This window comes from Felis catus, chromosome A2, assembly GCF_018350175.1.
Source record: "Felis catus isolate Fca126 chromosome A2, F.catus_Fca126_mat1.0, whole genome shotgun sequence".
Classification (NCBI taxonomy): domain Eukaryota; kingdom Metazoa; phylum Chordata; class Mammalia; order Carnivora; family Felidae; genus Felis; species Felis catus.
The window spans coordinates 30,141,111-30,154,633 of NC_058369.1; the positions used below are offsets into that span (position 1 = coordinate 30,141,111).

General features: G+C 40.7%; 1 protein-coding gene across 28 annotated transcripts in view; it reads right to left on the reverse strand.

Moving 5' to 3' along the window:
* Nucleotides 1–13,523, reverse strand: part of CADPS (calcium dependent secretion activator) — a 478,503-nt gene that overhangs the window by 134,317 nt on the left and 330,663 nt on the right. For 16 of the 28 annotated variants that reach the window (XM_045051795.1, XM_045051797.1, XM_045051798.1 and 13 more), the window contains 3 exons: nt 8,904–9,040; nt 4,987–5,174; nt 2,794–2,952 (listed from right to left, as the gene is read on the reverse strand). In XM_045051795.1, coding sequence (XP_044907730.1) covers nt 2,794–2,952; nt 4,987–5,174; nt 8,904–9,040 — 484 coding nt within the window. The remainder of the gene's footprint in view (nt 1–2,793; nt 2,953–4,986; nt 5,175–8,903; nt 9,041–13,523) is intronic. The other 12 variants (XM_019823872.3, XM_019823869.3, XM_023249906.2 and 9 more) reach the window with 1 other exon arrangement.

The window sequence follows — 13,523 nt, forward strand, 5'->3', positions numbered from 1 at the left end:
TGTCCCCTGGGATAAAGGATCAAGTCAAGAACCACTATTCTAAAAGATGCCAACCATGTGGATGGTTCCATATCTTCCAGTGCCTGGAATTATAAGTAGCAGTGATCTTCCTGATTGACCAGATGTGTCTACTTTTGATTCGATGTTGCAGATTCACATAGGCATAGTTTTTCAGAAAGATGTGGCTCAGGTTTCCAGAGAAGGTGGGAGAACCTGAGTCATCAGCAGATGAGTGGCCATTAATGATTTCCAACTGCAGCAGGAAAGGGCTCTCCCTCCACCTCTGGGTATGCTGAGTTATTAATAGGTAAAAAGTTAATGATTATGTAAAAAGCTATATTTTACCTAATCTAAAGCTGCTTGTGAAATGACAACAGGAATGGCTTCTATTGTTCAGTTAAATTCAATTAAAGGGCAATTTGTTTCCATGAGTCATGATTGCCTTCTTAATCTGGGCCAAAGAACAGATAACCTTCACATGCAAATAGTGTTCATCCTGGTTAAAAAAAAAAAAGTTGGGAAAATGGTTTCCCCACACCAAAAGGTTGTTCATTAATGCTCAGAGGAGACTCTGCTCTTACGTGGTCTAAAACCAGATACACTCTGGCTTCCTTCACAAGGCCAAAATTACCAGGTAAGCCATATTGATTTTGGATATCTTTAGGACAAAATTAGAAAACTCTTTAGTTAATTCAGATGACTGTGATAGTATCCAGCCCGGAAATGTTGAAACTCCTCTCAAATGGCTGAATTTGGCATCTTACACCAGACACAAATGCAAGCTCCAAAGTCAGACTATGTGTTTTGAACTGGGATCACACACTTATTTGCAACAGAGTAAGTGACTGAACTTATCTGAGCCTCAAACTCCTCATCTGCTACTCATCTGCTAGATGAAACAAATAATAATATTTCCCTGGGATGTAATAAGGATAAGATGAGATAATAAATCTAAACAGCACTACACACAGTCCCTGGCATAGAGCAAGCACTTACTAAATGGCAGCAATTATCCTTAATTTAATTAAACTTTACTTATGGAATATGACAGTGGCTTATTTAATTTGTTATTATAACCTATAGAAGATAATTTTAGAGTTTGACAGGATATTACTGGTGCTATGATACTACATGCTCATTTTGCAGATGAGAAAACTGAGGCACAGAATTAAGATACGATAATTCTGGATTTATGCAGAACAGACTCCAAACTCAGATCTTTAGAACCTCCACACGATGCTGATGTAGTGCAAAGAGGAAGAGCTTTGGACTCAAGAATATCTGAGTGTGCCACTTAAATTTGTAGACGTTCAGTTTCATCCTCCACAAAATGGATGTAAAAAATAACCTGAAGATGTTACAGCGAATGAGACGGAATGTATAAAAGGATAAACTGCAGAATGCTACATGACTGGTATTTGATACTATGATTTCATCTGCATCAAAACCTGCAATATACACATAGACCCTGGAACACACCTAAGCTCATCAAAGTACCATTCAAGATCCTTTTGGATAGTTTTTCATGGCACAGGGCAGTCTCAATCAAGTGTGGCGGTTTGCTTTCGGTTTCAATGCCGATCACTCAGCACCTTGGACAGCACCCAGAGAGGCTTCTTAGGGTACCTACGCAGCATTCTCTGTGTGCTTTCTCACTGGCTGCAAGCTACCATTGCTTTGCAATCTGACTCTCGTTAGGGCAACACAAACAGAAACTTCACTTCACCTCCATCCTTACATGCTGCAACTTTGAAAAGCAGGTGTCCACGTGGAATCGGGGCTTTCTTTGACCTTCCCTATCAGACCGATACATGTTGATTGACAGCCTGCCACATTCTCTAGGAACTGAAGCTGGCATTTTCATTTACTCTGCCTACAGGTGAACTGTATATATTTCAGGACTTAGAATTATTCCAGGGAACAAATTCATACTGAAAGCGTAAAACATACCTGCTTATGAACTTTGTGTCTCTTGGTAATGCCAGGTCAGAATATCAGTTTCAAAACCACAACAACAAAACTTTAAAAGGACAATATTAATTTGTGGTGAGGATAGGGAAGGTGAGGAAGGACATAAGGATAACACTGGAAATAACTGCAAGTCTAGCTTAAAGGGGGAAAAAGCCACCAATTTGCCATTTTTATCAATTCACAATGAGAGCAGCCCTAAAGGACAAAGAAAACAGAAGAGGATAAATACAATTTTAGAACTTGCAAGTGGCTTCAAGGTGACCTCATTCTATAAGTGATTCTACTAAGAGCCATTCGTTTGGTGATAGGTTTTGCTTTGTGTTATTATAAGTCATTATCTAAAGATAGCTTTGTTTCATAAGATCAATGTGGAACTGAGAAGGGTTTGCTAAAAATGATGTAGCTACTATAAATGTATAGACCCGTCTTATGACAACCCATTCTATTTGCTCCTTAAACATAATCTCAAAATTACAAAGCACGGGTTGCTTATTATGAATGACTTGGTAAGGTACCAGGTCCTTAACTAGATGCCACTAAAAAAGCAATCTGATTCACGATTCTGTTTACATTGCTCAGTTTTTTCAATATGAAAATGTTCTAAGAGTCACTAAACACCTGACTCAAATTCGGTCCTAATACATGGTATTTTGCCCATGCCTACGATTTTCTTTTAAAGCATACCTTTGAAGAACCTTAAAGGAACAGAGACTTCAGATATACACAAAGCTTGTTGTCTGCTAAGGTGGAAGTCATGGCGTGGACGGGGGGAACGGCATAGACATTGCAAAACACAAGCCAATAGACACGTTAACTTCTTACCTTTTGGGCCCTGGATTTGCCTGGGTTTTGCAATCTTTTCTTTTTTTGGATTCCTTTTTGGTATCTTTTTTGGCCTCTGGTTCAGATGGGGAGGGAGTTTTGCTCCCTTCAGGGTCTGTATTTGGTAGCAGCCCACTAAGATATGCATGCATTTGTTGACTTTGGAGAGGGGGTGGTCGCATGGGGCATGCACAGAGTGTGGCCAGCCACAGGAGAATCAAGAGCACACATACATGCACAAACAGAAGAAAGAAAAAGAAGGATGCATCAAACAGCAAGAGCAAATGCATTCAAACTAAAATAATAAGCAAAAAAAAAAAAAAAAGATGCAAACTTGCATAAGGAAAATCGGAACTGAAAAGAAAATAAGAAATCCAAAACTGTTTCCATGACAAGATGTATAAACCTAACTGTGAATCAAGTGGCAGTCTTACAATATGAAATCCAGACAATGTGTATCATAATTCATGATGATGTTTACCAGGGAGTTTACAAAAACACTTCATTATTTTATAACACTTTCTTATTCAGTAACATATGTAGAATACAGTGTGACAACCCAGAGAATATAATGCAACTTCTCTCTCTCTCTCTTTAAAGAACTCAGTCCAAGAGGCTGTAACAGACAGTCATCAAAGTGTACATATTTATAAAAAGCAGAGTTATGCACAGATACTCCCCAGGTATCAGAGTTTTCATAAATATTTTTTATGTAAATAAAAGGTCATGTGTGGGGCTAGCAAACCTTATAACAATGGGAGGTGATGAAAACCTCGTTGCCTGTTAAATATTCAAACCTACAATGCTATTGTTACCTAGTTCTAAATGTTGAGGTTGTATCTCATCAAACCTCCCAGCACTAGAGAGAGGAAAAGCACACAACAAATCCCACAGATATTTCAGAGTCCTCTAGCTTGCGAAGATGAAGATAACTGACGGTCTGATTTAAAATAAATGCAGCACCAACTTTTTCGGGGTTCGGAAGCCACCTAGTTTTTCCTGGATGTGCCTTTCCTGGCTACCGGTTGAGGTGGTGCTCGAGGGAACGCAGGCTTGTCTTTATAGCAACGTGAGGCTACATACATTGGGATAGTAAACTGGCTGTGGCAATGTGGAAATTTATTCCATGTCTTCAGAGCCAAATGGTAATGTTCTCAAATTATTTGCGGCTTTGCATTATTCAGAACATGGATCTTTTCCTCCAGGAGCTGGGCAACGTCTAAAGAAAGAGAGTACTTAGTGTGGAGTTAGGAGAACTGATGTTCTGGTCTTGTCTAGAAAACCTATAAAATGAGGGGGTGGGTTACACTGTGATCTCTAAAGTTCCTCCCAGCTCTATGGTTAAACTGTAAGTGTTATGAGTATCTAGCTTCCAGCTTCACCTAGCTGCTTTCAGCTCTTGAAGTGTGCTTGGCTTTCTCCGTCTGCGGGGCATTTGTACACGCTGTTCCTTTTGCCTGGAAGCACTCAACTTCTACATGTGCTTCAGTTCTCAGCCCAATATCTCTTCCTCAGGGACACCCTCCCTGCCGTCCTCACACGCCGTCTGAGCTGTCTTCCTTTATCAAATGCTAGTAAGGAATATTACTCCTTTTTTTCAGAGCCTGGCTCTCCCTGTAACCCTGCCCTTGTTCGGGGCCTTGTTTTGCTCACGATGTACGCTGAACGTATACCAGAGTGCCTGGCACTCAGTAAATAATCACTAAATATTTATGGAACGAATGATAGCAACAAGAAAGGTAAACATTTATGAGGCTCTTGCCATGTTCCAGGCATTGTGCTGAGCCCACATGCATCCTCTTAAACACCCCATGAGGACACTATCATCCCTGCTTTACAGATGAGACAACTGAGGCATGGAGGGTTCAGTTGCCATCCAGCATGTCTGCTAGTAAACGGAGGAGCCACGATGTGAACCTAGATTGTTCTACCTTCAGAGACCACTTTAGAAGCCCTGTTTGCCATTTCTTTTAAGTTTCTTGAACGGAGAGGAAACTAAGACCCGTGTGTTCTTGTGTGTGTGTGTGTGTGTGTGTGTGTGTGTGTGTGTGTGTATACTACAGAAGGAACAGGAAGGGATACAGACTTAGAGACAATTCTAAAAGCAGGACAAGTCATACACCATTGCCAGTGCCTTAAAAAAAGATCTTTTTTTTTTTTTTTTTTGAGGAATACCTCTGGACAAGTGCTTACCTGTTCCCATGGACATGGGACGCACAGAAGGCAAAGCTGTAGTGAAGGAGGGTGGGGTCAATCATGGCGCCATTTTCTGCCCGTTCAAGCAAGTCTCTGAGGTAGCAGAGATGTCGGTGACACCCTCGGACTCCGTTTCGGGCGCAATACTCGTCTAGGACAAACACCTGGCCAGGACTGAACCAGCCCTGTTTGGGGAATAAAGGAGAGACTTTCTTTTAAATACAGGTTTTTTTGTGTTGCTGTTTTGTGTTTTGTTTTGTTTTGTTTTGCTTTTTGGAGAGCTGCTACAGTCGGAAGTAACTAGAAAAGGGGGTTTAAAAATTTCCAGAGCCAACACTTGCTGATTTCTTCTAAAGTCCCAGCCACTGTGCTAACCGCCTTGTGTGTGTGCGGGCTCCTTTGACCCTTGGGACAGCACTATGGGGTAGGCCCTGTTTTCCCTGTTGGATGGGTGGGAAACTCAAGGGAAGACAGGGAATTTCCCTAGCATCCCAGAACTAGTAAGTGGTGGAGTCCGGATTAGCAGACAGCATGATTCCAGAAACACAATCGCACTCGCTGCTCTAACACTGAACCTTACACCTTCTAAGAACGTTGGGGTGGAGACAGGGTGAGAGCTTGGTTACTGATATGAGAAAACAGTAACATGACGTCTTATATTGGGACTGTGCTTTATACTTGACAAAGAACTTTTGCTGGAGCCCCACAGCAATCCTGTGAGGTAGGCAGGGCAGGTGGATCTCCATCTCACAGATGAGGAAACAAATCAGGGCTGTTCAGGGACTCACAAATAATAGAAAACAGAAGTAGCCCTGGCTTATTTCACGTCTTCTGCCTTTCCTACTCTGAGGCACTAAAGATTTTAGGACTGGTCGACATACATTTTAGGACTTCGTACATTCTTTCCCTCTGAAAGGAAATCTTTTTAAAATTTTATAATGAAGATACTGACCAAACTTTGCAAAGAGAGCATCGCGACTAAGTTTTCAAGTTGTGAACCAGACAGGATACAATTAAACTCCAAGGTGCTTCTTGGGCCCTGGCTTAGCATTTTGCTTTATTTTTTTTCCCCTGGCAATTATTTGTTTTCTCATTATTTGCTTGCTGTATGACCAGATGAAACGCTGCTATAAAAGAGAATCTGGATGGAATCTCTGATTCAGAGCAGTTGGGAAGCATGATGGCATAGAAATTGCTGCCTCCATGATGCCCTTAAAAAAATAGATGCTCAGGAAGGCTGAGAGACTATCCACTCAAGGTCACCCGTCAGCCAAGCCTGAAAGCAAATCACTTCTTTTGGTTTTGGTACTTTTCCGAAGCAAAAATAAAAATAAAAATAAATAAATAAAAATTTAAAAAACCCCACAGGTTTCCCTCACTGTCTGAAAAAGGAACGTTCCCGTGAAACCTTTCATAAGCCAAAATGGTGTATAGTGGAGAAGCAATAATCATTTTGTACAAGTGAAAAATCCTCTTTGAATTCCTTTTGGTTATTGAAAACAAGTACTAATGGAGGTCTTTCGCAAAAGCAAAGTGGCTTAAAGCGAACTTTTCGTTAGTGGGGAGAAACCTGTGAACCAGCTTAGGTGGTATGTTGTAAGCCAGGAATTTAGAATTCTTTGAAATATAAATCTAATTTTACTTTGCGGGTCCTCTCTAAGTCTTTCGAATATTGCTCTCCGCCTTGGGAGAGAAGAGGCAAGAGACAGTGACAGGGGGCGGGTGTAGGCCACAGAAGTGCAGAGAGGGAGGCCTCTGCAATACTCTGATCTTGTATCAGTGATCTGGGGAATCTTCGATTGACAACACGCAGCTTAGCAATGCATCCAACGAAAGACGGCATCTTTCCTATTTCAAATTATAAGTTACTGCAGAGGGCGGGAGAGTAGTCGAGGCAGTGGGCTGCCCCTATAGGCAACTTCTTTGCCACTCCATCTGCTACCCCAAATGCTAAATCTTAGAAACAACACTGCTGTGAAAGATTAAAATATATTTTCTACGACTCAGATGACACCAAGTCTTTTGTAGATGCCAAAATAGCTGCTTTGAAAAGAGTTGAAGAAATATCAATTAGGAACTCAGTCGAAGACACAGAAAAATTTATGTATCCCTGCTGGTCGGTCTCCAAAACTAACTGAAAAAAAAAAAGATTGTAATAATGAGAAAATGAAATATATAGAGGCAGGAGATAAGGTCCTTTTAATTGCTGTTATGTTCTGAAATGTGGGGATAATGATTAATAGATACAGGTATACAAATGCAGAGGGAAACGATTTTATGCTATTCATAATTAATTGTGGATTTTGGAGCATATTTTTAAGCCTATATGTGATTAATGCGAAGCAAGTTTCAAAATTTCACTTCTGGCTTAATTTTTTAGAGCATTTACTAACTCTTCTTAGTGACAAATCTCTTGGTGAAAAAGAAAATTGTTTTAAGAAATGATGATGTGAAAAAAGTCTTGAAAATAAAACACTTTTAAAAATTCCTCAAGAGAATAGGCATTATACATAAAAGGGAATGATTTCAGCTCAGCGGCATATTCTTACAACTTTCATGAATGCAATTTATAATTATGTGAATAATCACATAATCATAGGAAACACATTTGGGAAAAATTGCCTTGCAATGCAAGGTAAGCTTTTTTTTTTTTTTTTTTTTTTTTAAGTCAAAGTGATGTGTTCCTTTCCAATTTGGCAAAGTTCAGATTCTTCTGATGAAGTGATTCTAAACCCGAGATCATCAATGAATCTTTTATGAGACGCAGATTAATAAATTATTCCATATAATTCCGTTTCTGTTTTTAAGACTATTTTATCTACTATTTTTAATAGTTTGGCTCCTGGTTATAGGGAAAAAACCAGAATTTAAAATAAAAAGTAGTAAGAATAGATTGAAGAAATAGCGTGTCATAGGAAAGAAACACATTTCATCACATTTATATTATCGTCAATAATATGTTAACGTTAGTAAATTATATAGTATTATAATATACAGACACATTAACCTTAGTGTGCAGAGTCAGGGATGAGGCTTTTCCTCTTTGTAAAGTCATTTCGTTATGTCCCCTCACCTTTCCCATCTATAAAGTGGGATTCATATCATTTACCTTTAAGAAATGAAGTAACAATTTATGGTTTATAGAAGGAAATAAACCGGGTCTTTTTTAGGCTTCTGAATTTGATTAGTATAAAGCCCAAAATATATCTTCAGGAATCCAATAAAGACAGAATTTTTAAAAAGACATAATAGTTGTCCCTTGAATTTAAATGATTTAAATCTAGGCTCAGAGCAGGATTTCAAGAAATGTTGATGCTCTTGCTGGAGAGCTGGACTTCCAAATGTCTAAAGCACCATAAAAAATTCCCCCAAAGGGTGAAAAATGCTTCGAATACTATGACTAACAAGAAGCCGTCCAAACAAACAAATCCAAACCAGTTTAGCTTCTGAAAAGCGAAGTGACATTTATTTACAAATCATTTTAATTTTTGAAAAATAAACAAAAAGAACACATCCATTTCTGAGACCGAAGCACAGGGTCTTATCATCTGAGAAGGGGAGGGAGGGGGAATCTTAAAGTCTTAAGAAACCGAGGCAATTTTTACAAGTTCTCCACAAGCAGGTGCCAAACTCGATTACCCTCTTGGGAATATTTCTCATGTAGCAGCTGAAAAGGGGGAAGCTTAGATGGGGAGGCTGGGGAATTGGATCTGTCTCTACTGATAACTGCCTCCCGCTCTGTCTTCTTTGGTAAGTAAAACTATCTCAACCCAGGAAATCAAGAACACATTTACCATTGTTAAAGGGGCTCTGTAACAGAGAAAAGAGCTTTTGATATAAAGGTAGAGAAATACCGCATTTAAAAAAAAATGTTAATCATGTTTAAACTGCTGTAGACCAAAGAATATACTTGCCAGGCAAGAATAGGAATCATTAAGTCTGTGATCCAAAGTAAGGCGTTGCACCATCTCAAAGAGGGAAGCGTGGTCAAAGTTACAGGGGTTGGAAGAGATAAATTCATCCATGCCATGTTTTTGAGCTCTATCTGCGTCTGTTCATTTATACATGTAGAGAGAGACACAATTTAGAGAAACACATCACATTTTCTTTGACATTTCAAATACACAGGAATTCACTAGGCATTATGAATGCTAGCTGTTTCCCCTTTCCCTCCCACCAACATCCGCAAGATATTCTTTTTACCTCCCATTGTCAACTTGCATCACTTACTGGTGAGTTTATTGCATTTAGGCAAAAATATATTGGCATCAATATGTTTATCAAATGATCACAACTCCAGTGCATTTATGTTGTTCTTTAAAAACTAAGCACACGACCGTAACTTCGCCTGCAATTCACCAAACACTGAAAGCAGATCGGATCTTTGCTTATAAAAGCCTAGTTAGCTTTTTTAGGTTTTTAATAGATTCTGCCATTCCAGTGGTTATATCTAGAGCAATTTCTCTACAATTATTGGGATTATCTGGAAAAAGGGTTATGCTGATTTTCAGCCAAGTGACAATATTTGTATCCTCCCCTTCCAAATCCCCATTGCCAATTTGGTTTCACAAAAGATTTGGGTCCCCGCCCTCCAAAACTAAAAGAAAATAATAATAACAAAAGATTTTCATTGAAACCTGGAGAATAAGTTAAGTGGGAATTTAGTTTGTGATAGCCAAGGTCATTGCCTTATAGTGTGCTTACAATTAGCAAAGCTTATGAAAGAGACAAACAGATTTACTCAGCAAGGGCTATGATCTGCCATTTATTGTGAATTAATAGTCTCAATGTATTCACACTTTTTCTTACAGGGTGAAGGCTGCAAGCAAAACCTCCTAAGGGCTAACTAATTAATCTCAATATGTGTAACTAAAATATTCTATACTCAATCGGCAAAATAACTCAGAATTCAACTCAAGTGAGAACAAGTAAATCCCGGAGAGGTAGGAATGAAGAGCCTACACATTAAAGGAATCAGCTCACTCCACCTCATGTTCACTCACTCTCCTGCTATGCTCACTGCAAAGAAGAAGCATCGTATATCAAATTAAGCAAGAGTTTATTCATCCCCTGGTATGCAATATTCTACCGGAAGGAAGAGGGGGGACCTGCCTGGGACCAGCACTGCTGTCTGGACAGGAGGAAAATCAATTTCTGATTGAGAGGGTGTTTGGATAGATTTTCATACATGGCCCTTTATCACAGGCAGCTTCCCGCCCCCCCCCCCCTTCTATGCTTGGGGTATGACTGAAAACTTGAATTTTGGTAGCAGGCTGGCTTTAAGCTGAATATTTCTCATCGCATTATAGATTTGGTGTATCATTCAGACCTAAATCCACGGTATGTCAGATGCTTGCCCTCTTCCTGTTAGATTTTCAAAATCTCTAGTCATTTTTCATAGAAGCAGCAAGTGGTCAGTGTTTGAACGGGATGTGTTGCTTATGCCCTAGACACACAGAAGCAATGGCTTCCAGAAGGCAAGTTGAAGAAAGTGTATTTTAATAGCCAAGTTGCTCCATTAAGATGATAAAACACAAGCTTTTGGAAGGAATATCACCCGCGTGAGAATTATATTAGAGAATCTGAAAGAATTCTCTTTGCTGTGTTAATTGCCTCGGATTTGTCTTCAAGAAAGTGCTTTCAGTGTGAAGTCGGGTGCTTTATCTATGAGGATTCTTTTGTTGGTTGTTTGGGCTCCAAGCTGTATTTCTCCTTTTGACTCAGGATGGCTACTAAGACAGGTGGCCCGAAGTTGATGTTGGGGAAAAAGCTAGCTGCTTCTAGACTATGTCTGTGTGAGATTCCTCTGGCCCGAGGCAAGCGTCTTAAACCTGCTCCAACTTTAAATCTCCGCACCCACCCACCCCCACCCCTGCAGGAGGGCAAACCTGTAATCCAGGTGCCACCTTTCCATCCCTCAGGACAGATGATGCCCTCCCACCCCCTTCGGGTCAGTCCCAGGTCACTTTAGTCGAGGAAAAATAACAGCGGAGCCCACTAATTGCTCATCCTTATAAAAAGCCTCACCCATCTCGTGCCTCCCAATTTTAACAGAGAGATGAGGCATTTTGGCTAGCACCAGCTTCTTGCTCTCAGATTTCTCAGAAGAGGCTGCAAGCTGACAAATCGGCCCGGGGCCTTACTTTGCCAGTTTGGCTCGGCTATTTTACTGCTCTTCCATTAGGATGGCGGAACCGGTCATTTAGCTCGGAGAGAAGGGGGCTCTTTCGTAGCTGTTAAATGTAGGACACAGGTCTCAAGTCTCTTCTTCTTTATTTGTCGAACCTCTTGAAAACTTTGCGATGAACTATTTCACCTTGCCGCCTGCCCACTCAGGAAATGCATCTGAAAAGGCAACTTGGCTCCTCCGTGGCGACCTGGATCCGGATCCTACTCCCCGCCTCCCCGATACATCACAATACAGCTTCACCGGGCTAAGTCCTGGCTTAGAGTACATCTAAAGACCAATTTTGCCTTCACTTATGTTTTAAAGGAGGCTTACAGAAAAATATGTTTAAAATCAGCCTGTTTTCCTTCTCAGAAAGCCACTCTGTCAACATAAAAATCCCTTTTCCCTTCTTCCTTTCTTTCCTCTCTCTCTCTCTCTCTCTCTCTCTCTCTCTCTCTCTCTCTCGGCCCACATGGAGATGAGCCTGGACTCCTTTAGGAGGTCTGGACTCTAGTTCGAGCTCTATTTTTAAAGAGCTGAGGGATCCCAGCTTGTTGATCTCTGAGACTCAGTTTCCTTGGGCGTAAGATGAGCCGGATTTTCACTGCCCTTGCCGAGGTCACCTAAGCTCTTTGCACACCGTCTACATGTATAAGATAGAGCCTAACACAATGGGAGTTTCCAGCAGGTAAAACGAACAGCCTCTGGATTTTGCTTACTCAAAATCATCATTTACCCAGATTTAGCCTCTTGAGTTGTTGGTTCCAACCACTCAACAGCACTTGAAAGGGGGACTGTCTACCATGAAATCTTTGAGAGTCTCGCTGAGCTCATTTCCTTCAGAAAAAGAGGAGTGGGGTGGGGAGGGGAGCAGGAACACTATTTTAAAGTGTCAGGGGAAGGGGTCTGATTTTTCAGCTCTGTCCCAGCAGGGATTGGGTACTTTTGTTCTCTGCTATATTCCCAGCACCTAGAACAAGCATCTCTCAGTACCTGGTACACAGCAGGCACTCGAGACATAGGTGTTAAAATAATGAATTTATTTCATCAAAATAAATAAAGTCACTCCTTCAACAAATATTTTCTATTTCTTGATTTAACGAAATGGTGATATACTAAATTCAGTACAAACAGTTTATTTGAGCTAGGGTAACAGGTGGTTAAGTGGGTGGGCTTAAGGGGTCACAAAGACTGAATTTGAGGCTAGCCCTGCCATTACTAGGGATGTGACAGTGACGCAGACTGATTAGTGTTTCTGAGTGTCCTCCTCATATGTAAACGGAGGATAGTGTTTGAGTCTATGGGGGGAAGGTTGCTGAGAGGTTCTGCTGAGAAGTACCTGGGCAGCTGGCACACAGTAAGTGCTCAATAAACCTTAGCTATGAGTGGGCAAATTTCTTAGTGCTCCTGAAGCCAGCTTGATCAAAGTTTTCAGCGAGCCAAAGATGTCTCTGTATTTATGGCTAATGTTAGTTACAGGTTGTTTCTTAAACCATATTGCTTCTGGGAAGCTGGGAGCCTTCCCAGTCTCTCTGCATTGTACTTCTCCTCTGCCCCGGCACAACGAATTCGCACGTCCTATCTCTGTGTTTTTGCTGGTTTACGTTCCAATTTTCCTGTGGTCAGAACACCCACATACAAGTTGAATCCCTTGCTAGATAATATGTTCCTTGAGGGCAAGTTTCTGATCTGTTCTTTCCCCCGCCAGCTCTCAGAGGAGGCAGGTCCTGAGGAGGTGTTTATTAACTGACTTATTCTGACACTTCCATCCCAGGAAACTTCCCATTGACTTTATTAAGGAGTCACACACATGGGGATTCAGATGGCATCTTGCAAATCCAAAAGTGGGAACATGTGCTGTTCGGGGGAAAAAAAATCTTATAGAAGGAAACAGAATTCTAGGTGCAGGTGTCTTTGGATACCATTCAGATTGTCTGCCTGTGTCTCCATACATGTCTAGGACCATATGCATTACATATGTTGTCTATTTTAAAATAAAACACTGCAGTGGTCCAGCTGTTCCAAATTCTGTTTCAAAGAACTTGTGGGTGCTTCCCAAGCAACACCATATAGTCATTCTTGCACTGCCCCAGTCTGTTCTCCTACAGTGCTGAACATTACAAAATAGATGCTCCTTGCAACTCCATTTTCCCCTGTACAAACAATTGGAACTGGTCGATTAAAGAAAAAGAAAACTCCAATGCTGCCGTTAGCAAGGGGAAAACAGCCCGGAGCAAAATATGAGAAAGTTACTTCCTGAATTCAGGACACCTTGGGATCGCTTCCTTTGCCAATGTTTGCCTTGTGTCAGGAGAATGAAAATGAATTCAAACGTAGGGTAAGCAAAACAGAATCAGGAGGCTAA